Source organism: Osmia lignaria, chromosome 14 (assembly GCF_051020975.1).
Source record: "Osmia lignaria lignaria isolate PbOS001 chromosome 14, iyOsmLign1, whole genome shotgun sequence".
NCBI classification, from domain to species: Eukaryota; Metazoa; Arthropoda; class Insecta; order Hymenoptera; family Megachilidae; genus Osmia; species Osmia lignaria.
This window is the reverse complement of record NC_135045.1, coordinates 13,664,029-13,687,698: the sequence shown is the minus strand read 5'-3', so window position 1 is coordinate 13,687,698 and position 23,670 is coordinate 13,664,029. Positions and strand designations below refer to the sequence as shown.

At 37.3% G+C, this 23,670-nt stretch overlaps 1 protein-coding gene across 1 annotated transcript; it reads left to right on the top strand.

The window, feature by feature from the left end:
* Positions 1-5,528: 5,528 nt before the first annotated feature.
* Positions 5,529-8,411, top strand: LOC143306050 (uncharacterized). The gene is made up of 3 exons (XM_076692001.1): positions 5,529-6,807; positions 7,010-7,110; positions 7,581-8,411. Exons 1-3 carry the CDS (start codon positions 5,529-5,531, stop codon positions 8,400-8,402), a joined length of 2,202 nt encoding a protein of 733 aa, XP_076548116.1. The 3' UTR covers positions 8,403-8,411.
* Positions 8,412-23,670: the final 15,259 nt, after the last annotated feature.

Sequence of the window (23,670 nt, the reverse complement as noted above, 5' to 3'; positions counted from 1 at the left end):
TTAATTAATATTTTAAAAGAAAAGGAAATTTGGAAGATCATGGACAACAAGAGATTTTGCATCGCTTGTGAGTTTGTGTACATTTAGCAAACAAAAGTTAAGTTGGCTCTACTGAAATATCAATCTCCCTCACTTCTACTCTACTTCCAGTGGAAACAGGGCACGTGACCTCTTCGATTCGGGACGTCGGTATTACAGCAGTTTTTTCGTTGAGCCTGGTGGAGCCACTTGCGTGGTCTGTTACGAACTTGAAAGGTTTAATTCTCAGCTAGCGTGCGCGCAACACGATCTAGGAAGGCAACAGCGACTCAAGTATTTTTACAAACACATTCAAACGCTCATCTCGCCAGAGGCATCGCGACGGTCCGCCTAAAGAACGAAAGCGAAACATTGGCGCGTGGTTAGAGTGAAGAACCTACTCTGAAGAACCGAAGGAACGTGCAATCTGAGAATTTTTTTAGAAAAAGTTATTAGCTTCTTTAAATAAATGTTTTTTAATTCATACAAGCATACAGGGTGCGTCACGCAGTTGCGACGGGTTATATTTTGAATTTGGTAAGAGATAGGAAAAAGCTGTTCATGTAAAAGTTTAATGGTATGCTAATGTTTATTTTTCTATGACTTCATTTTCTTCGTGAATGCAACGATGCACTAAAAAAATGCAGACGCATTTTTTATTTAAATAGAATTGCATTTTTTTCTTTACTCGGATCAACTCCTTGGAACATTCTGCATAAAAAAAGTACTATGGTACTATGGTACTATTAGAACTAATAAATGGAGGGGCCTCGGCTCCTTCTCTCCTTCTCTCCCCTCGCTACTATTCCCTCACTATTTCGCTAAAGCCGAGTATCCACCTGTATCAAACGCCCGTATCGTATCACCGTTCCGAACCCTTTTGAATAGGCAGACGTTGCCTCGTTGCATGCCACGGCGTGCTACGGCTCGGACAATATTTCTTCGTTTCTTGAAAGAAACTCCTATAGGCGAGAAGTTTCGATTTCCTGCATGCTGTTTCTTTATTGTAATTGTCCTAACCATATCGTGTTTGGTATCATTTTAATCAGAAAAACGTCACAACTATCTTGGTAACAGTTTTATAAGAAAAAAATGAAAAATAACAAAGTTCAGTCGTTGCATTCGTATTATCTCACTGATATATCCGATTCCAAATCATATTATCTCGTGCCTCAAGTGTCATGTTTCCACTTGACATAGCATTTCGGGCCTTCGCCTGGGTATGTTGTTTTTACGTTTCAAGTGGTCTCCGAACCTATGCTTTGAAGAGCAAGAAACCGACAATTTTCGGATCGGCCCGTTCCTTCACCTCCGTATCACAGCCCAATAGAACATTCGATACTCGGCAACGGAAAAATCTCTGGAAAATTAACATTGTCCTTTTTCAATAATCACAGAGGTTCTTATTAACATTGCTCTTTTATGTACAGCGTATCACCGAAGATAATTGATCTGTTTAAATATATTTAGACGATAAAATTTGTCTAAATTAAATTAGATTAAGTTCATAAATAATTTCATCGATTTTGAAATGAATCCAATAATACCGCAAGATTTCAAATAAATTGAAACCCAAGTGACGGCACGAAACGCTATGTCAAGTGCAAATGCATAAACCTTTTCTTCGATGCAACGGCAAAGAATCGACAAATTTTTCGGATGGGTCCGTTGCCTCCGTTCCTTTGGAACGGCACGCAGCAAAACGAAACTCCTCGCCTGTAGTGGCCCAGTCCTATTGCCGAACCGTTTCTATCAAAAAACGAAGAAATATTGTCCGAGCCGTAGTACGCCGTGGCATGCAACGAGGTAACGTCTGCCTATTCGAAAGGGTTCGGAACGGTGATACGATACGGATGTTTGATACAGGTGGATACTCGGCTTAACGCGCCTTGTTCCGTTCAAACCGTGTCATACCAACGTGTGGGGATCAGCCTGCGCACAACCCACTCAGCTAGAGTGGGGATACGGAACTAGCGAGAAGCTAGCGCCATGTTACTTCGCACCGACATTCAAGTCGAACCGACCTGTGGTTAGAAGGCGAGAATAAAAAGATCTCATATATTCAGTAGACCAAGTCTTTCGTTTTATTCACCACCCTGAAAGGCAGTGGTGGGTCCTGCATATCACTCCGACTCAATTCGGGTGCTTTGACGCCCACAAACGCGTGACAACCACGCACTCTTGCGCCAAACCGACTAAACACCGTCCGCTCGCATTAACAAAGCGATCGCGACAATCAGAATTAATTAACCATCCAACCGATACACACCAACGCTCCAATTTCAAACACCACCAATTCAACGTATTTTTCAATCACCGAGTCTTAAAGTTTTCGTTACAAGTTCGTTGTGTTCAGTTCATAATTGTTCAGTTTTGTCTTGTGCGTAATTGTGTTTATTATATTTGTGAATTATATACAATAATCATTCAAACTAAGAGTTCTTCATTTCAAACCGACTACAATTACTGCTCTCCTCAATCGTCAGTCCTTTCGATAAAGGCTTCCAGCTACACAACCATCAATCCGCACGAAACACGCCTATATCTAACAGTACAATCTTGAAAAAACTAATATTTCGTGAGATATCTCATATTTTTCATAAGTCATACCATTCAACTTTTACATTGTTACGTCCTGTGACGCATTCGTGAAACTTTTATTTCGCTATTCAAATTCTTTAAACTTCTATTTCGCCATCCAAATTCATCGTTCCGCAAATTCTGACTGAGCAGTTCAGTCGGGTCGCGTCGGACGGCGGGAACGCTGACGATCCGAACGAGGTGGTTCACCCGAATTGACAAATCAAACGTTGACCTCACTCATCAATATAAAATAACGCGACCGAGCCCGGTCGCGAGCAGATGCACAGAAGCTCAGAAATATAGTACAGATTCAGAAATAATCGCGATCAGATCAGATCAGTTAAGCAATTCGTAACGTGCAGTAATAATAATTTGTCTAAATCGTTCAATGCGGCTAGTCCGTCTAGTGCGCCAGCTCGTAAATAACAGTTCAAATAATAATCCGCGCCACGCGCAATTCGGGATTCAATTCCAATACTCGTACAGAAATCCGCGAAGATAATCCGTGAAGTACCGCTCAGAGTTCGATACTCAAGAATCTACACGACTCTGCTACGAAGCTCAGGGCTTCGAGAGAGCAAGATTCCGGTAATTTGATAAAATAAGTCTAAACGTATACGACTCTGCTACGAGGCTCAGTGCTTCGACAGAGCAAGGTTCTGTAAAACTTCAATTGTAAAACGCGCGCGAATCGAAAGACTGTACTCGTACGAATAAACATACATTGTGATCGGAAGTGCGTGATCTTTACTCAACCATTTACCCTACCGTTCCAATACCTGGACGACTCACCACTACAGGTTCTATCCACAGATAGGTTCTACTCGCCAAGCGAAAGGTAAGTGAGAATCGCTATCTAACTAACAACTCATTGTCAGATTAAATTACATAAAGTACGCCGAGGACTCAGTGAGAGAGAGAACCCGCGACTTTACAACATCAATAGCTTTTTCCTATCTCGTACCAAAACTTTGTTACTTTGTGTTTCAAAACTAATAAAAAATACAAAGGAGTGTTAGTCAATATTCTGAATAAATACAAATAATTTAAATAAATGAATATCTCATATACAACTTATGTAAACATTTGCAGAATTATTGCAAAGAGAAGGTATATTCTTCTCTTGTTATACCTTCTCTTTGAGCGAGGTTTGTGAAAAATCCAGGCGGGCGTTAGTCAAAACTTAGCGAAAAGGAACGATCTCAACATTCAAAATGAGAGAAAAACAGCATGACCGTAGTGCGTCTCACTCAGCGTTCGAGCCAGGCCCTCTAAGCTCCACTCTTGTGAACTTGATGCAAATTTTAACTCGGCGCAGAAAATCCAGGCGGCGCTGCTGTCGCTTCTCTACGTGCATACCTTGTATCACTGATTTTAACATATGTACACAACTAAAGATCGTGACGTCATGTTCCCGCGAAATTTGTCGCCTCGTTTTTCAATTGTTTCAAAATTTAAAGAGACTGAATTTAAGGCTCACAGTGGGTGACAGTGGTGACAGAATTTCCAGGTTCGTGAATTCCATTATTATAATTATTACTATTATTATTATTACTACCATTATTATTACTATTGCTATTATTATTATGACTATTATTATTATTTAAAAAGATATTTTTTCAAATTTTTCCTACGTTTTTAGGTTTCTCAATAACTTCTGCTGATGAGATGCAGCAACAGGAGGAGAAGATAGAAATTAAGTAAGAACAGAATTTTTTAAAATTGTTATTGAAAGCATTAACTGTTTACATTGCTGTTTTAATAATGTATTTAATTTTAATTATTAGAATGTATCTTAAAAGAAAGAGGAAGAAAATATGCAGCATCAGAGAGTGTATTAACGAAAACAGCAGGATGTTCTTCTTCCCCCAAGAGAGAAAGGATAAGAAGAGGATGGCACAGTGGGTGGAAGTATGTGACAACCCAAAGTCGGTGCTTCCACCTGAAAACTGAAATTCCGGGTGATCTGTAGCAGCTACTTTAAAGAAAAATACTTCATGGGGAAAAGATTAACAACATCAGCAGTTCCAACACTGAACTTATTTGGTAATAACTCTTATATACTTTTTATAGCATATGTAAATAATTGTTAATGAAAATATTTATTGCAGAGACTGTAATAAATATTGCATGTCAGAGGCTGCCTCTATTAAAATACAGCAACAAGACACCTGGACGCAAATGAAAAGAAGAAGAAGATTGTAAGTATTCAGTTTACATATACAATATATAAAACCATTAACATGGTATTAATATATTAAGTGTAATTTGCGAGCAGAGTGGTGTTTTATTGTATGTATGATTGTGATTAATTGTATATTATTATTGATATATATATATGTAGGAAATAAAAGAGACACGCATTCCAGAATATTCTGGAACCTACTGCCGATGGCAGGGGGGTCGCGGGGGGCCCGCGATGCGACCGATCAAAAAGGAATCGACGAGCAGTTGACGACGGCAACGCATCGATAGCAGATGTGCCCTGCGACGAAAAATCTGCGACGAAAATCTGTGATGAACCTGCGAAGAACCCGTGACGAACCCGTTTCATTCGCAATCCATCTAGTTTTACTCTGTAATCTACGCGCATATAATTAATAAAACCTATAAATTGGGGGCTCGTCCTATCTAAAAAGCCAAAAAAAAAAAAAAAAAAAAAAAAAACTATACGTGTCGCGACGGCGTAAAAGACGAATTACAATTCGCGACGATAATTTGTGACGATAACTTGTGACGATAATTTGTGAGAATTATTGTGACGATAATTGGTGAGGATAATTTGTGACAATAATTTGTGACGATAATTCGTGACGATAATTTGCGACGATAATTCGTGACGATAGTTTGTGACGTGTGTGCAATTCAGGATACAGTAACAATAATTTGTGACGCGTGTGGACGAACTGTGTTTCTCGAACAAGAAAATGGAAAACCTCGAGCAAATCGCGACGGTAGGACGCAAAATCAGTACAGCATCAGCGGCTTCTATAAAAGCCCTTCACCGATTCATATTTAACAGTGACGGTGATAGATCCAATCGCAAACGATTGCGGGAATTTCCGGGATTCCCATTTAAAGACGGTTCTACGGAACATGTAGCAAAATTAACAGAAGCAAATGCACTAACATTCGGCGATTTGGTCTCGTGTTGTAATATTCTTGGTTTGGATTATCGAGGCTCAAGAGAGGAATTGATTCAAAAAGTGTGCAACGCATTGATGGACATAAATTCACTCGTACCAGCTCATGAAGATGAAGAGGTAACCGAAGACGAAGACCCAGACGATGATCGTCGTAACAACCAGAATGAACATGAAAATGGAAGCGATCCGGGTGACGATCGCGCATCCGCTGCATCAATTCGAAACGAGGAACGCGACGACAATGCTTCTCGTCAAGACAGACCGAGAAGGACCGTGGAATTTTCAATGAATTATCGCGACGTAGAAGACTCGATACGACCCTTCGATGGCAGTGGTTCCCACGCAGTGGAACGCTGGATTGCAGATTTCGAGGATATTGCAGTGTTGTTCAAATGGTCGGATCTCCAAAAGCTGGTATTTGCAAAAAAATCGCTTAGAGGACTCGCGAAATTGTATGTACAAAGCGAAGGTGTTGTGAAAACATGGACAAAACTGAAATCGCTCCTGCGCGAAGAATTTTCAACGAAAGTAAATAGCGCAGAATTACACAATTTACTGTCGCAGCGGAAAATGCGAAAAGACGAAACTGTGCAAGAATATTATCTTATCATGAAAGAGATAGCATCACGAGGTACAATTGAAAACGACGCTCTAATACAATATATTATCGACGGTATATCAGACGAAACGAACAACAAATTAATTCTGCTTGGAACGAAGAAACTCAGTGATTTTAAAGACCGTTTAAAAATTTATGAAACGTTGCGGAAGAAGAATCAAGAGAAGCAGATAAAAACGAGAGAAGACTCAACGAGAAGAACGGATTTCGGAAGAAAGGGCGAATATTCGAAGAAAACGACGTTTACAAGGAAACAAGAACCAACAACAGCGAAATTCGAACCACGATGTTATAATTGCGGCGACAAAGGACATCTTTCTAGAGACTGTAATCGAAAAGCGTTGGGGAAAAAGTGTTTCGAATGTAAGTCTTTTGGTCATACCGCCACCGAATGTAGAAACAAGGAAAAGGGTATGTTACGCGGCATGGCAGCTTTCACAAGTATATTGCACTAATTCGGAAAACACGATCGGTCACATTTAACATGGTTCTTAAAAACTACCCTAAGCTGGCCGGAGTGGTAGTTCATCACGCATTAATGAAATTACCACCCAGGGCTTAGAAGGTTCCAAACCATAAACTCAGAACATTCATTCCCACTGCCTAAACAAAGGCCCAAAAATTCTTCTCTTCCGGGTCTTAGACGGACCCTGTGTGAGGCATGTGTCTGCGCAGTCTAAAAGTCGGTCCCAGGCACCAACGGTCACCTTGACCATGAAACCATTCATTCATTTATTGCCTGGGGTACAACCGATCCTTCAAAACCAAATGGTTCCCATGTGCATCGCGGCTGTTAGGTTCGGCTGGTTCGCTGCAGCTCCTAACTGACCGTTCTTGAGATCCGGGAGAGGGAAAATAGAAACTAGAGACAAAACATGAAACGCAGGGCACTTCTGGTCGATCCTCTGACCAGATCACTTCGTTCGTATTCTAAAGCCTCCGTTGAGACTCCGATCAGTTTACTTCATAAGCATTCGTTAACTCACATATACGAACAACTGTTAACACTCGAGTCAGAGTAACTCATAATATCATTAAATCCTTGTGCAAGCATCAAACACATCTAAACATCACATGCAGTCTATAATTCATTACAACCTTACCAACCCTATCTCCTTAATCGGTCGTAGGGTAGTACGCGATTCGCGGCGTCGATAGAAATCGTAACGAGGATTTACGACCCTTGTTGACTGGGTTCTGAACGCAACCGTTAGTCTCGTCGTGAATGTGTACTCGAAAAACAGGGTAAGTCACCTGCAACTACAGATCCCACTCCGGTTGTAAATAGTATATCGACGGCAGCAAAACATGAAATGCGCAAAGACATTTTTATTAACGACGTATGCGTTAAAGCATTAGTAGATACTGGTAGTTGTGTTAGTCTGCTACGCGAAGACGTTTATAAGAAGATCGGCATTGGCAATCTTCATCCATGTACGACGAAATTATCGGGCTTCGGTAAAGGAAACGAGACACAACCCCTCGGATACGTACAAGTAATTATTAAAATAGATTCGGAAGAATTTCCAACCACGGTTTACATCGTGCCAGTAGATTCAATGAAAATGGAAGGCGTAATTGGTACCGATATTATAAATCTAGCCGAATTAATAGTCGATCCGCAAAATATTACGCTGCGTAAAATCCCATTGTGTACGTTTTTGACGCAAATGCCTACCGATAGTAACCCGTTAGATTTAGGACACGTTCAAGACGACGAAATACATGACGAATTACACGGACTAATAAGCTCGTACAAACCCGATAAGAAGAAAGATTCGGAGATAAAAATGCGAATTATTCTTAAAGAAGAAAAACCGGTAAGCCAAAAACCGCGTAGATTGCCCATATCTGAGAGAGACGCGTTACAAAAACAAATAGACGAATGGCTTGAAAACGGCATTGTTGAACCTTGTGCATCCGAATACGCGAGTCCAGTCGTAATAGTAAAAAAGAAAGACGGATCTCCTCGTGTTTGTATCGACTATCGAAAACTAAATAAAATTACGGTAAAAGATAAATTTCCGCTCCACTAATCGAAGAATTATTAGACCGTTTGCTTGAAGCTCGCATTTTTTGTACCATCGATTTAAAAAATGCATTTTTCCATATCACGGTCGATAAAGAGAGTAAAAAGTTTACTGCATTCGTGACGCATTACGGGCAGTATCAGTTTACCAAGATGCCATTCGATCTTTCTAACGCCCCGTCGGTGTTTCAAAGATTTATAAATGACGCGTATAGAGAGTTAGTTATTCGGGGTATCGCCCTAATATACATAGACGATATAATAGTTCCAGCGACGGACGAAAAGGAATGTTTGACGCGATTGAAGTTAGTTCTACAGATTGCCAGCGAATACGGTTTAGATTTAAACTTAAAGAAATGTAAGTGGATGCACAGACGTATCGAATTTTTGGGTCACCATATCGAAGATGGGAAAGTCTATCCGTCCGAAGAAAAGGTGAAAGCCGTTATTAATTTCCCAGAACCGAAGAACATGAAAGACGTACAAAGCTTTTTAGGCTTGTCATGTTACTTTCGCAAATTTATATTTAATTATTCTATTATTGCGAAGCCCCTTAGTGATATGTTGCGAAAGGAAAAATCTTTCGAATTTGGTAATCCACAAAGAGTAGCGTTTAACGAATTGAAAAGAATTCTATGTCAAAGTCCGGTGTTAAAAATTTACGACCCAAATTGCGAGACTGAATTACATACCGACGCATGTAAAGACGGATTTGGAGCCGTGTTAATGCAACGTTCTCCTGATAACGAGAAATTACATCCTGTATACTATATGAGTCGTAAAACTAAACCCGAAGAAAAAAACTATAGTAGTTATGAACTCGAAGCCCTTGCTATTGTTAGAGCACTTGAAAAATTTCGAACGTATTTGTTGGGAAATCGTGACTATAGTAGTTATGAACTCGAAGCCCTTGCTATTGTTAGAGCACTTGAAAAATTTCGAACGTATTTGTTGGGAAATCGTGACGGATTGCGCGGCATTTCAAAAAACAATGGATAAAAGAGATTTAATCCCGCGTATAGCCAGATGGGCTCTTTTCTTAGAAGATTTCAATTACACAATAGAACACAGATCAGGAACAAGAATGAAGCACGTAGACGCGTTGAGTAGGAATGCAATAATGACAATAAGGAAAATACCAGTTATTCCTAAGATTAAGAAGTTGCAAGAAGAAGATTCGGAAATTAAATTACTTTTTGAAATTTTGAAAGACAGACCTTATAAAGATTATTCTATTCGAGACGGTTTACTTTACAAATTTATTGACGGTCGAGAATTATTAGTAATACCGCAAGCTCTACAAGACGAAATTATTCAAGATGCTCACCAAAAAGGGCACTTTGCTGTCGTGCGAACCGAAAATATAATCTCTCAAGACTATTTCATTCCGAATCTTAGACAAAAAATAGAGCGATGTATCAGCAATTGTATTCCGTGCATTCTGGCGAATAGAAAATTAGGAAAACAAGAAGGATTCTTACATCCTCTTACTAAAACAGATATTCCATTACATACATATCACATCGATCACTTAGGACCTTTAGAATCCACTCATAAAAATTACAATCATATTTTCGCCATTATCGATAGCTTCACAAAATTTGTTTGGCTATATCCGACAAAATCGACGACAACGCGCGAGGTTATAAATAAATTAGACGTACAGAAAAGTGTATTCGGAAACCCTATACAAATAGTATCAGACAGAGGAACCGCCTTTACCTCTCAAGAATTCGAAGACTATTGTAAAAATGAAAATAAAAAACCACATGTTGATAACAACCGGCCTTCCGAGAGCAAATGGCCAAATAGAAAGATTAAATAGAACTATTATTGCTACACTTTCAAAATTATCTATAGAGGATCCGACTAAATGGTACAAATATGTTGACAAATTACAAAGAATATTGAACTCGACGTTTCAGCGAAGCATCGGAATGACCCCATTTGAGCTGCTATTCGGAGTAAAGATGCGTAACAAAGACGATTTATTATTAAAAGAAGTAATCGAAAAAGGACTCTTGACGCAATTTGAAGAAAATCGAGACGAGCTTCGAGAGAAAGCAAAAACCCAATTGCTTAAGACACAAGAAGAAAATCGTAGGGTGTATAATCGGAAAAGAAAAAAAGCACACCAGTATAAATTAAATGACGTTGTCGCGATAAAGCGCACTCAAATGGGGCCAGGCCGTAAATTGCGCGCGAAATTTTTAGGACCATACCGTATTAATAAAGTTAAGCCTAATGATACGTATGATGTAGAGAAAGTAGGTTTAGGAGAAGGTCCGAAAATTACATCAACATGCGCCGAATATATTAAACCGTGGCGTACCTAATCACCGAGATTCATCCGGGACGGATGAATTGCAGGATGGCCGAATGTAGGAAATAAAAGAGACACACATTCCAGAATATTCTGGAACCTGCTGCCGATGGCAGGGGGGTCGCGGGAGGCCCGCGACGCGACCGATCAAAAAAGAATCGACGAGCAGTTGATGACGGCAACGCATCGATAGCAGATGTGCCCTGCGACGAAAAATCTGCGACGAAAATCTGCGACGAACCCGCGAAGAACCCGTGACGAACCCGTTTCATCCGCAATCCATCTAGTTTTACTCTGTAATCTACGCGCATATAATTAATAAAACCTATATATATTTATTATATTTTTGTAAAAATTTAATATATTTTCTTTATTATACATATATTGTTGTCATTTTTCCCCTTTCATTATTTTTATTTTTGAAAGTTTTGAATAAGTAAGACCATGCACACGTATATAGGGACCATGTGCTTGTGTGTGTGTACCTTACCGATATCATTTATATGTTTTGTATTGACACCAGCGCCGCCTGGATTTTCTGCGCGAAACTAATTTCGGCATATAACTTAAATTGACTACCAGAAATCGAATAAAATTGGTTTCAGAGCTGGATGTCTTACCGTTTTTGAGATATCGTGGTAAGAAGTTTTGTGAAATTCTGGGACTAATCGTAAGTATGCGCTATTCGATACTGACCATGCGCGATTCACTACTGCGCATTCGGGGAACGTTAGGCGCATACGTATTGACACCGACGAGATACCGTTAAAGACTGCCAACCCCTGTGTTAAAGTGCGGCACGCCAAGTGGGCCCAGTAGGCCAGGGTTACGATCGGTAAATAGGAATGATGGATAATGTAGAATAGTGATATTATCCATTGTACCGCCAAAAAAAACTATTATACCACCAACGAGATGATTTAGCTTTGTCACAGTACAATAATTATCTCGTCGGTGCTGCTTGGAAAACAATTATATTTTGTTGAGTGTAATACCTTTTATCTACATATAATATATACTAAGGGTGATAAAATGTGAATCTGCCTTCTTCTACTGTGCGCACAAAGCAGTTCCTTGGAAGCCATGTGTGATGATGTGTGAGAACAAAGAGGCATTGCGTAAATTAAAGTTTGAATATAATTACTGTGTTATAATAATAAATAATTACATTTAAGCACACATGCTGAGTAAGTTGCATTACCTAACAACCTAAAATAACAGGTTATGGGCCCAGTACATGGGATTCAGGTGGATTAGAAAATACGAGGTTAAAAAGAAAATCATACACGTGGTTGCATATAGTAAAAGTAAAATCATGGCTAATAATAGCAAGAATAATTATCTAAATACTGAACCATTAAATGGAAATAACTACCACGCTTGGAAATTTAGGGTCATTATGTTACTTAATGAAAAAGATGTTGTGGTGTTGTATTTCACACAGGTAGTTTATTTAAATAAACAAATGAAATACAGATGAAGTTTTATTGGATACAATATTCGTCGGTCGAGCGTAGACTCTACTTCTAAAACTGTTCGGCAAAATCTGAGCACGGAGGAAAACGTGTCGGGTATTTTATAGAATTGGAAAAATAGGAAAGTGGGAGTTACTTTGTGTCTAGTGGTCGGTAAGGGATGAGGTCAGGAGTCAGGGGGTCAAGGTTCGGAGCTGAGTAGTTCGGTTGAGTCATTAGAAGGAAAGATTTGGGATGTTTGTTGCTAAAATACGATGAGAAAACCGGGCTATTGAAATAAGATAAGATGGTGAGGAAGCCGGACTATTTAAGTATGATAGTGAATTGACTTGGTATACAACACCTTCCGCCATAAGATTGTTAACGGGAGGTTAACGATTAGGTTTTAGCATGATCACATATGTTATATATATAAAAAGAAAATAAAAAATAAAATAAAAAAAAATTGACAAAAATTATGTTGGTTTGTAACACCTTCCGCCATAAAAATTACTAACGTAATTACGAGTAGTTGAATTACATAGATTTTGCATTAAAGATAATATAAAATAGTGTAGGAACATCGATTATGAATAGTATTAAATATCTATAAAATAATTTAAATAGTCTAATTATAAATAGAATGTAAATGATTGCGTTACATATATCGGATATGTATAAAATATATATATCTATCTTTCTTTTCTTTCCCTTTCATTTTTTTTTTTTTTTTTTTTTTCTTTTTTTTTTTTTTTATAAGATTAAATGATTGTTTTAGAGTATAGGAATTATGAGTAAAATAATATAAAATAATAAAAAGTATACAGGGACATCAATGATACATGTGTTTTTAGAGGGGAGTGGTACTTCTTCGCGTTCTTTGTCGTGACTGGACTCGAATTACAGGGGTTGTTTCTTCGTCTTCCGACAACTCAGGTATTGGGTTGATGACCACGGCTCGATCCCTTCTTGGTTGATAAGTGACTATCTCGTTGTTCGGCGTTGTAGATTGTCTTGAAGATGATGATGATGATGAATCGAAGATGCAGTTGACAAAGTTCTTGATTAATGGTGGGTTGATCTCTCCACGAATTGGATCTGTGGTCGAACAGCATAGTCGTTGTAACCAGCGGAGACATCCGAAATTTTTACAGCACTTTAGTAGCACAAATAGTACCAGAAGCGCTACAATTGTTCCAAGGGCAACAGTGTACCACCTAGTATGTGTTACTATGAATGGCTGATTTATTTGCTTAGTAATGATCTCATCAAATTCACCTAATTTCTTGTTGGCGTATTTGAGTTCTGTGAGATCGATGTTCGTAAGGTGTATCGGCTTTAAGGTAACCGATTCGATTGCCTCTAGATGAGGTGTCAGAATGCAACAGTCATCATCCAGAATGTTCATGCGTGGAACATAGTAGGTTGCATTTTTACTAATTTCGTGGGTGGCTTCAATCACAAAGAGACTAGTATATCCCTTGCAGCGAGGTTGAAGGTGAATGATTCCACTTCTCTGAAGAATCACATCTTCCATGTGATTTTGACCTTCTTCGCACATGACGGTTAGAGTAGTTGGCTCATGGAGGACGTAGATCCATTGGTTTTTTGCAATGTAATTCCAGGTTTCTATGGTTGCCTTGATTGTTTTCGTCGTACAGGTAGACGGAATTTTCTTTATGTGAGGAGACAGCAGCTCAATTTCACAGATTGCTTGACTTGTTGAAGCTGTAGTGTGCAGGTGATAGCAGACGTACTCCTCGTCTCGATATTCGTTACAGTTAGACAATTCATTAAGGAAGGTAAATTGTGATTTAGTTTGAGATAAAAGGAGATAACGATTCTGAGGGATAATATAAGATGAAAATTTTGAATCGTTGTGCTGGATTGGAAGAGGAATAAGTTCAAAGAGATCAAATTTCGTTCGTACGACTAAAGGAATTTGAAGTGCAAATATTATGTTATCGTTTGTGGAAATTACATGAAGTTGAATAAATTTATAAAAAACATGTATATTTTCCAAATTTGGTTTCATAATTAACTCATGTTCATTTTTATAATTTTTTAATTCTTCAAATAAGATCTTAGGAGTGATAATGAATGGTGAAACGATATTATGTTCAGCCAGATTAATAGCTTCTATATATTTTGAGAATTCTCGATTAATTTGACTTACTAGCATATTTAAAGTGGTAACCAGTTGGTTTATCGTAGATTCCATTTGTAAACGTGAAATATATGAATTAGTTTGAGCCGTAAATGAATTGATTATTTCTATATTTTCATTCATTGCTTTCTCTTGATTCTGAAGAAGATACAAGGAGCTGTTGAAGTTTTTAATAGTGTTAGTAATCACTTGGACTTGTGACTTAAGCAAAGTTTGTGTTTGCCTGTTATTATTTATTAATGTTTTGATGCTGTCTTCATAGAATTGGGCATCATCAGCGTCGGGAGTGCCAAAAGCCCATTTTAACAAATATGACATGCCATTTAGAAGGCCACGTCTTTTCCTGATAACCAATTTCTCAGTTAGTTGTTGAAGGATTTCACGTTTCGAATTGATTTCTAATACTTCTGCTTCGATTAATTGAATAGTGCGTTCACAATGAAAACTAGTATGACCTTTTCGAGTTGGATCTTGCAATGTCAAATTACAAATAGCTTTGGTTTTAACAAGATAGTTGTCGATAATCATAATTGCGTTATTTAGGTGAGTTTTATTCATATATGAAAGCAATGTAAGTTTCGAATTCGCAATTAGTACTGTTCCTTTTTTGTTATAAAAGATTCCGCTTGATTTCTCGAAAGGATGGTGAGAGAAAAAATGACTGCTGGCTAGGAGCGGAAGTAGAAGGAGGATTAGAATTGTCTGATTCATCTGAAAAATACGGTTTGAGTAAGTTAGTATGATATGTAACCAATTTTCGGCCAATTTGGATTTCAACAGTTTGATTAGGAAAGGTTCTAATAATCTTATAGGGTCCTTTAGCGTTGCTTGCAAGCTTCTTAGATAATCCTGGTGAAATTTGTTTATTTTCGATTGTAACGAGGTCGTTAACTTTAAATTTAATTGGATTGATTTTCTTATCATGGTATTCTTTACTACGTAGTTTTGAATCAATAAGATTTTCACGTGCCATTTGAAAGGATGTATTTAGTTTAAATTTGAGTGATCGAATATAATCATCGTAAGTATAGTGAAATTCTGGATTTTGCGTTATAGCTGAAGGCAAATAAGCCTTCCGTCCAAAAAGGAGTTCGTATGGCGTGTAACGGGTAGATTTGTGTACTGCTGTATTATAGCTAAACATCGCAAAAGTAACGTAAGTATCCCAGTCTGTTTGTTTCTGGTTTATGTAATGTTTTAGATAATCCTTTAGAGTAAGATGAGATCTCTCGAGAGCTCCATTCGTTTGAGGATGATAAGGTGTGGTTGAGATATGCTTTGTCTTAAAGAGGTTACTCATCTCTTTGACAAGATCTGACATAAACTCTGAACCTTGATCGGTCAAGAATGTTTGAGGGATACCAAAGTAAATGAAGATAAAGAGTAATTTTTCAACGATTGTTTGTGCTTCATGATTCGGAACTGCAAATGCAAATGAGTACTTTGTCAAGTCGTCTTGAGCTGTAATGATGAATCGATTGCCTAGTTCAGTCAAAGGGAGAGGTCCTACTACGTCGATAGCTAATTTTTGAAAAGGTTTTTCTGTTGTAGTAGTGATTTCCATGGGTTGTTTAGTAGGTCTAAAATTTGTTTTATTTAGTTGACAAGAGTGACATGTCTTAATGTAACTTCTAATGTCACTTTTCATTGTGGACCAGTGATATCTTTCTTTGACTCTAGAATAGGTACGATTAAAACCACAATGTCCAGATAGTTTACTGTCGTGGCATTCTTTAAGGATGATTCGAATTTCATCACGGTCTTTGGGGACAATTTTTTTTGTATTCAAAAATTTAATATTGTTGGAAGAAAAAATGAATTTAACCATTTCATTAAAAATTTCAGGTTTAATACCGCCTTGTTTTTTTGGTGGAACTAAAATAAAATCTTTTGCTTTGATTATATCTCGAAGCGTCATAAAACTTTGGAATAAATTACGATAATCGATTTTGTCATGATGTAAATTTTTAGGAAATAGAATTAGTAAAGTTTGTTTGTCATTTTGCAATTTATAAAATCCATTAGGGCTTGATGTTAGTGATGTTGTATCGAAATTTTCCGTTACGTAATCTGAATATTGATTTTCTTTATCTAAATCTTCAGACCATAAGAGTACTATTGTACCTTTTAGTTTCGGGAGGGGTGTTTCCTCTTTTGGAAATTCAATTACTTGCATATTGGTGTAATGGAATTTCGTAAAATCTTGGTACGTTTGACTGGCTTTATGTACATGAAATGTGGATTGAGTGATTTTGTTTGGATCAGGATGTAATCGCGATAAACCGTCTGCGTTAGAATTCACTCTTCCGGGTTTGTATTTTATTACGTACTTGTATTCGTTAAGGCGCAAGCGCCATCGGAGAAGTTTCGAAGAAGGATTTTTGCAGTTAAAAAGCCATTGGAGAGGCCTGTGATCTGAATAAATTGTAAATTCCCTGCCATAAAGATACGGTCGAAAGTGTTCGATTGTATTTATGATAGCTAGTAACTCCTTCTCTGTTGTGGAATAATTTTGCTCCGAGCTATTTAGAGTTCTTGAATAATAAGCTATAGGTAAATCCTTATTATTTTTTATTTGAGAGAGAACGCCGCCGATGCCTACGTTGGAGGCATCGCAAGTGACGACAAAAGGTTGAGTAAAATCGGGATACTGTAATAAGGGTTCAGTTGTTAAGATTGATTTTAACGTTTCGAAAGCGTGTTGCTGTTCCTGGGACCAAATAAATTTGGTGTCGTTTTTTAATAGCAATGTAATTGGTTTCGCGATTGTTGAAAAATTTGGAATAAATTTTCGATAGTACCCTGCCATACCGAGGAATGTTTTTATTTGTTTTAAAGTTTTTGGAGGGTCCATTTTTTGTATACATTCAATTTTCTGAGGGTTTGGTCTGACTCCGTCTTTAGTGATTATGTGTCCGAGATATTGACAGGATTCGCGTAAAAATTCGCACTTATCTGGTTGGAGTTTAAGATTATATTCACGGAATCTGTTAAAGACGTTACGTAATTTTGTATTATGATCAGAGAGGCTGGAACCGTAAATTACTACATCATCCAGATAGACAAAGCATTGTCTGAAGCTAAGTCCAGTCAAAATGTTGTTCATCATTCGTTGAAAAACGGAGGGAGCATTTTTAAGACCGAAGGGCATACGTGTATATTCAAAATGACCTTCTGGAGTCGAAAAAGCGGTTTTCGGAGCATCGTCTGGGTGCATGGGAATCTGGTGAAAGCCACTTGCTAAATCTAGTGTGGTAAAATACTGAGCATGCCCCAGTTGATCTAAGATATCTTCTATATAAGGAAGAGGGTAGGCGTCACCGATAGTTTTTTCATTGAGCTTTCTATAGTCAATGACAATTCGCCACTTTTGTTGACCAGAAGCGTCCGTTTTCTTGGGTACGACCCAAAGTGGGCTTGACCACGGGCTTGTGGAAGGTTTAATGATTCCCTGTGTAAGCATTTTTTCGATTTGTTTTGATACTTCATTTTTATGTACCTCGGGATACCTATAGGATTTCACTTGAACAGGAGTATTGTCTGTTAGTGGAATTTTTTTTATAGCTGCAGAGGTTGTAGTTAATGAGTCATGAGGGAGATGGAAAATGTCTTCGAATTCATGACATAATTTAATTATTGAATCTTTCTCTTCAGGGTTTAGATGATTAGTACGTAAATTTTCATTTAATAATTTAAGTCTTTCGTTCATATCTACTGGTTTATCAGAAGAATAAAAGATACGAGCTTGTTCAGAAAGACGTAGGAGTGGTAGTTTAGGTTTAGCGAATGTTTTCTTTTCCATAGATCGATTAATAATTGTGATTAAGGCTTCATTTTTGTTTATTACTTTTACTAGCGTGCTGGGGATAATTAATGATTCCTTTTGATCCAGCGTTTGGTTTAAGATTATTCCTTCCTTTAGATTAAGAGGATTTTCGATCGATACTTTGGCCACCATTTCAGTTCGTGGACTGATTGATATTAAAGACGTGTCTGATTGTTGAGTTGTATTACGTTGTAGAGGAATTGAAAACGGAATCGACTTGATTAAAATAGATGATTTTTGAAAATCGATTTTGCAATTTTGCGCGTCGAAAAAGTCTTGCCCTAAGAGACCATCGAAAGGAATACCCGTATTGGAATCGAGAACTTGAAATTTGCAATTAAATGAATATTTACGGACTGCTAAATTTAGTTCCGTTTCTCCGAGAGTTGCGATTGGCGCATTGACATTAATACCGTTAAGCATGATCGGTGCAGAGTTAGTAATTTTATAATTACCGAGACTCGATTTTTTAACTAAGGAGACAGACGCTCCAGTATCGACTAAAAATTTTAGGATTCCATCGGGGGAGATTGATGATGGAGATTCGAATAAGACGAATGTTAACTCGTTATTATTTATGTAAACGTTATGAAAAGTGAATGAATTAAAGAGTGTCGAAATGTTAGATTCTTCGTTATTCATTAGCGCATGCTCAGGAGGATTAGAGTTTTGTGTAGGAGGTTGATAATTCTGATTACTTAGATGAACGCTTGAGTGTTGCGTATTTTGAAGGTTTGATCTATTCCCGTTATTTTTATTGCGTCGAACGTTTGCAGCAAATCTTTTAATACATTCATCAATAGAATGGCCCATATTTTTACAATATCGACATTGAGTTTGGTTAATTGAACTGTGCGAATTTTGAGTTGACAATGAATTATTAGGTCGATTAAAGTTTTGCGACTGATTTGGATTTTTATAATAATTAGTTGAATTGTGCGAATTTTGAGTTGACAATGAGTTATTAGGTCGATTAAAGCTTTGCAACTGATTTGGATTTTTATAATAATTTTGGGGATTGTTTTGTCTGAAGGATGAATTTTGTTGAGTAAAATGGACTGGTTTAGAGTATCGAGATGTTGAAAGATTTGGTTTAGAGTTCTTTTGATAACAATTTTCACTTGCGTGATTTGTTCTGTTACAATAAGTGCACTGTGGAAAATTACCATAACGAATTCGAAGAGCCCTTTCTTCCGCTGTAGCGGCTGTAAAGGCTTGATTAATTGTTTGAAACTCTCTGTACCGAAGCATTTGTGAGATTTGTGGATGAGTATGGTAAATGAATCGGTTGAGGGTCATCTTAGTTATCATTGCGATACTGCCAGGTAAAAGATTTTCGTTTTGTTCTGACGTGTGAACGGCTGCGAGAATTCGAGATGAAAGATCTTCAATTCTTTGAAAAAATTGCGAAACGTTTTCATTTGGCTTTTGAACCATAGAATTTAGTTCCTCGAACAACTGATCAAGAGATTTTTTATCTTGATAAAGATTTAAAAGAAGCTCAGAAACTCCTTCCCAAGTCGTGAGATTGCAATGAATGTCTATTTGTTCCCGTGCTTTACCGGAAATACGACTTTTCACATAAAGTAATAGAGCAGCTTTTTGAGCTTCAGTGGCTAGTTCAAACACTCCGTCAACTTGCTTTACAAAACTACGGATTTGATATCGATCACCGTCAAATTTTTCCGGAATTAACTTAACTAAAAATGAGAGTTCGTACGTGATTTGTGGCCTCTGATCAACGTTAAGCATGATTACGTATGATTTAGGAGAGTTTGGAAGAATAGAAGGAAAAGAATTGTCTACACCGGCGAATATTTATCGAGCAGTACTTACTATGGAAGGTTTTTTGTCCGCAATTGGTGCTGGCGTTGCTAGGTCCAGTATTTTCAACCAGGTTGCAGGATTTCCTTCCGGTATGCTGTATCCTTTGTACTTCGTTTCGTTCGATGTCCAAGTTCTCAGCAACTTGAATGCTGCCACTCGGTTTACAGGATGGAGTTGCTAATTCCACTTTTGTTCACTGTATGTAGAGTGCTGGACATCCCATCCTCGTCGCCAAAAATTATGTTGTATTTCACACAGGTAGTTTATTTAAATAAACAAATGAAATACAGATGAAGTTTTATTGGATACAATATTCGTCGGTCGAGCGTAGACTCTACTTCTAAAACTGTTCGGCAAAATCTGAGCACGGAGGAAAACGTGTCGGGTATTTTATAGAATTGGAAAAATAGGAAAGTGGGAGTTACTTTGTGTCTAGTGGTCGGTAAGGGATGAGGTCAGGAGTCAGGGGGTCAAGGTTCGGAGCTGAGTAGTTCGGTTGAGTCATTAGAAGGAAAGATTTGGGATGTTTGTTGCTAAAATACGATGAGAAAACCGGGCTATTGAAATAAGATAAGATGGTGAGGAAGCCGGACTATTTAAGTATGATAGTGAATTGACTTGGTATACAACAGTGGAAAGAATTAACAACGAATTTAAAGAAGAAGATTATACTGATCTAAAGAAGAAGAAAGAAGCGAAACAGCAAGATGAAACATGTAAATCAATAATTGTCCAATGCATTGATGACAATCAAATAGATATTGTTAAAGATAAAAAGACAGCACATGCTATGTGGGAAAGTTTAAAGGAGATGTATGAGAAACGAGGATTACCAGGACAGTTACTTTTGAGAAAGAAATTAATGGGAATGAAGTTAAAAGATGGAGAAAGTTTGCAAGAATTTATTTTAAAGTTTGAGGAAACATTGCGACAACTAAAAACATCAGGTGTCGAAATTAAAGAGGAAGATGCTGTTTGTAGCTTGCTTCTTTCATTGCCAAAGTCCTATGAAACTGTAACTACAGTTTTGGAAAATATGCCAGCAGAAACTTTGACATTTAATTTTGTAAAATCAAAGTTAAGGGCTGAAGAAGAGAAAAGAAAATTGGACAAGAGTGGATGCATGGAGCAAACGTCATATCCTTCTGCTTTTGTGTCGTATAAGCATGGATCTTGCTTTAATTGTGGGAAACAAGGACATTTTATAAAAGATTGTAAGAAACAATGCAAACCAGAGTCAAGAAATTTTGAAAACTACAGAGGAATGTCTAAATTTGGTCAATCAAGAGGAACAACGCATCAATATAATGCAAACAGAGGAACTAGAAATTCGTATCCAAGGAATTTCAGAGGAAGAGGAAGAGGATACCAAAATAGTCGAGGAAGGAACTATGGAGAACACAAACAGGGGTACAGAGGACAAGAAGGAAATTATACTGAGTGTAACCAACAAAATAGAGAACAGGAAAGGGACGATATTTGCTTTATGGTTGACAACTACGAGAATCAAGAGACTGTAAGTGAGAACTATGTAACATTCTTTGTTGATTCGGGATGTACAAATCACTTAGTGAAAGAAAAGGATTGTTTTTCAAATCTAACTATGCTAAAAGATCCTATAAAAATTTTAATTGCTAAGATAAATGTTATATAGAAGCGATAGGAATAGGAAATATAAATATAGTAAGTAAGGTAAATGGAAAAGAATTTAGATGTAAGATTCAAAATGTGTTCTACGTGTCAAAATTGAGAAGAAATCTATTACCTGTAAAGACTTTGGAAGTGGCCAAGATAACGACTGTATTTGAAAATGGTGAAGTACAATTATGGCATAGACAAGGTTTGATAGCTATAGGTTATAGGGATAGCCTCTATAAACTCAGTTTTAAATTGGGAAAACATGAGTGTTCAAATGTAGAATTAGAAGATGAAAGAGTAAAGTTGTGGCACAGGAGATATGGTCATATTGGTTATTCTAATTTAAATAAGGTAATAAGTAAGAAAATGGTAGATGGTATTGATGATATGAAATTGAATGGCAATGAATTTTGTGAATTTTGCATAAAAGGAAAGATGACAAAGAAAAGTTTTGGAACTAGGAATAGAAGTAAGAGCATATTAGAGATAATACATTCGGATGTGTGTGGGCCGATATCTCCAGTGACGCATGATGGTTTTAGATACCTAGCCACTTTCATAGATGATTTCTCAGGGTTTGTTTGCGTTTACTTAATTAAAGGTAAGGATGAGGTTTTCGAGAAGTTTAAAGAGTATGTTCAGATGGCACAGACTAGATTTAATAAACGAATATTGACGTTGAGGTGTGACAACGGCCGAGAATACATCTCGAATGACTTCAAAAATTACTGTAGAGAGAATGGAACATCCATTGACTATTCTGTACCATACACACCACAGCAGAATGGTAAAGCTGAGCGTTTCAATAGAACATTGGTGGATAAAGCTAGATCAATGATCAGTGATTCAAACCTATCTAAGGAATTTTGGGGTGAAGCTATAAGGACAGCTGCATATCTTATAAACAGAAGTCCTTCGACAAATTTACCAGACATTACACCTGCAGAGGTTTGGTATAAAAGAAAACCCAATGTAAATAATTAAAAAATTTTCGGTTCCATTGCTTATATACATATTCCAAAGGAATTAAGAAGTAAATTTGATCCTAAAGCGTTAAAATGTATCTTGGTAGGCTATACTAATAATGGCTATAGGGTATGGAATCCAATGGATAGAAAAATTATTGTTTCAAGGGATATAGCTTTTGATGAGAAGTCCGTGATGCAACAAAGAAAGAGAATACAAATAATAGAAGAAAATAAAAATACAGGAACGATAAATTTAGAAGGCGAAGTACAGTTGACTAACGACACAGACTCAGAAGATACAGAGGAATATGAAAGTGTTGAAGAAGAAGAACAGCCTGAAATGGATGAAAGAAGTACAAATCAAAATGAAATGAGAGATGATACTGAATCTACAAATACAAGAAGAGGTAGGAGTGTAAGATTACCACAGAAACTAAAGGATTATGAGTTATATATGGCGTTTGATGCCGTGTCATTTGTTGAGCAAGCACCCAAAGATTTTCTGGAGTTAGATGAAAGAGAGGATAGAGAATTATGGATAGGTGCAATGGAGAGAGAATTAGAATCTATCAATAAAAATAATACATGGGAACCAGTAGTGATGCCTGAAAATACTGAGGTTATAGATACGAAGTGGGTATATAGTTTTAAACCATTTGAAACTACTAGAGACAGCAAATACAAAGCCAGGCTGGTCGCGAGAGGATTTGCGCAGCAAAATACGTTTAATTATCATGAAATTTATTCACCAGTGGCTAGAACTTCTACAATAAGAACTCTATTAGCGATAGGGAATCAAAAGGGGTATTACTTCACACAATTGGACGTGAAAACGGCGTTCTTAAATGGCAGACTTAAAGAGAAAATATATATTTATCCCCCAAAGGGTGTAAAATGCAAGAAAGGTTATGTGTTCAAATTAAATAAGTCACTTTATGGTTTAAGACAAGCTTCAAAATGCTGGAATGAAAGGATCAATGATTTCTTATTAAAATTAGGCTTTATAAGGTCAGAAAACGATTATTGTCTATATACCAAAGAGTCAAAGACTGGAACAATGTATTGAGATGAG

Excerpts from the sequence above, each read along its gene's own strand:
- LOC143306050 (XM_076692001.1), top strand. The coding sequence starts at position 5,529 with ATGGAAAACCTCGAGCAAATCGCGACGGTAGGACGCAAAATCAGTACA. Across the intron at positions 6,808-7,009 it reads CGGCATGGCAGCTTTCACAA|ACGGACCCTGTGTGAGGCAT; the intron begins GTATATTGCACT and ends TCCGGGTCTTAG. Across the intron at positions 7,111-7,580 it reads TCATTCATTTATTGCCTGGG|TCTCGTCGTGAATGTGTACT; the intron begins GTACAACCGATC and ends CGCAACCGTTAG.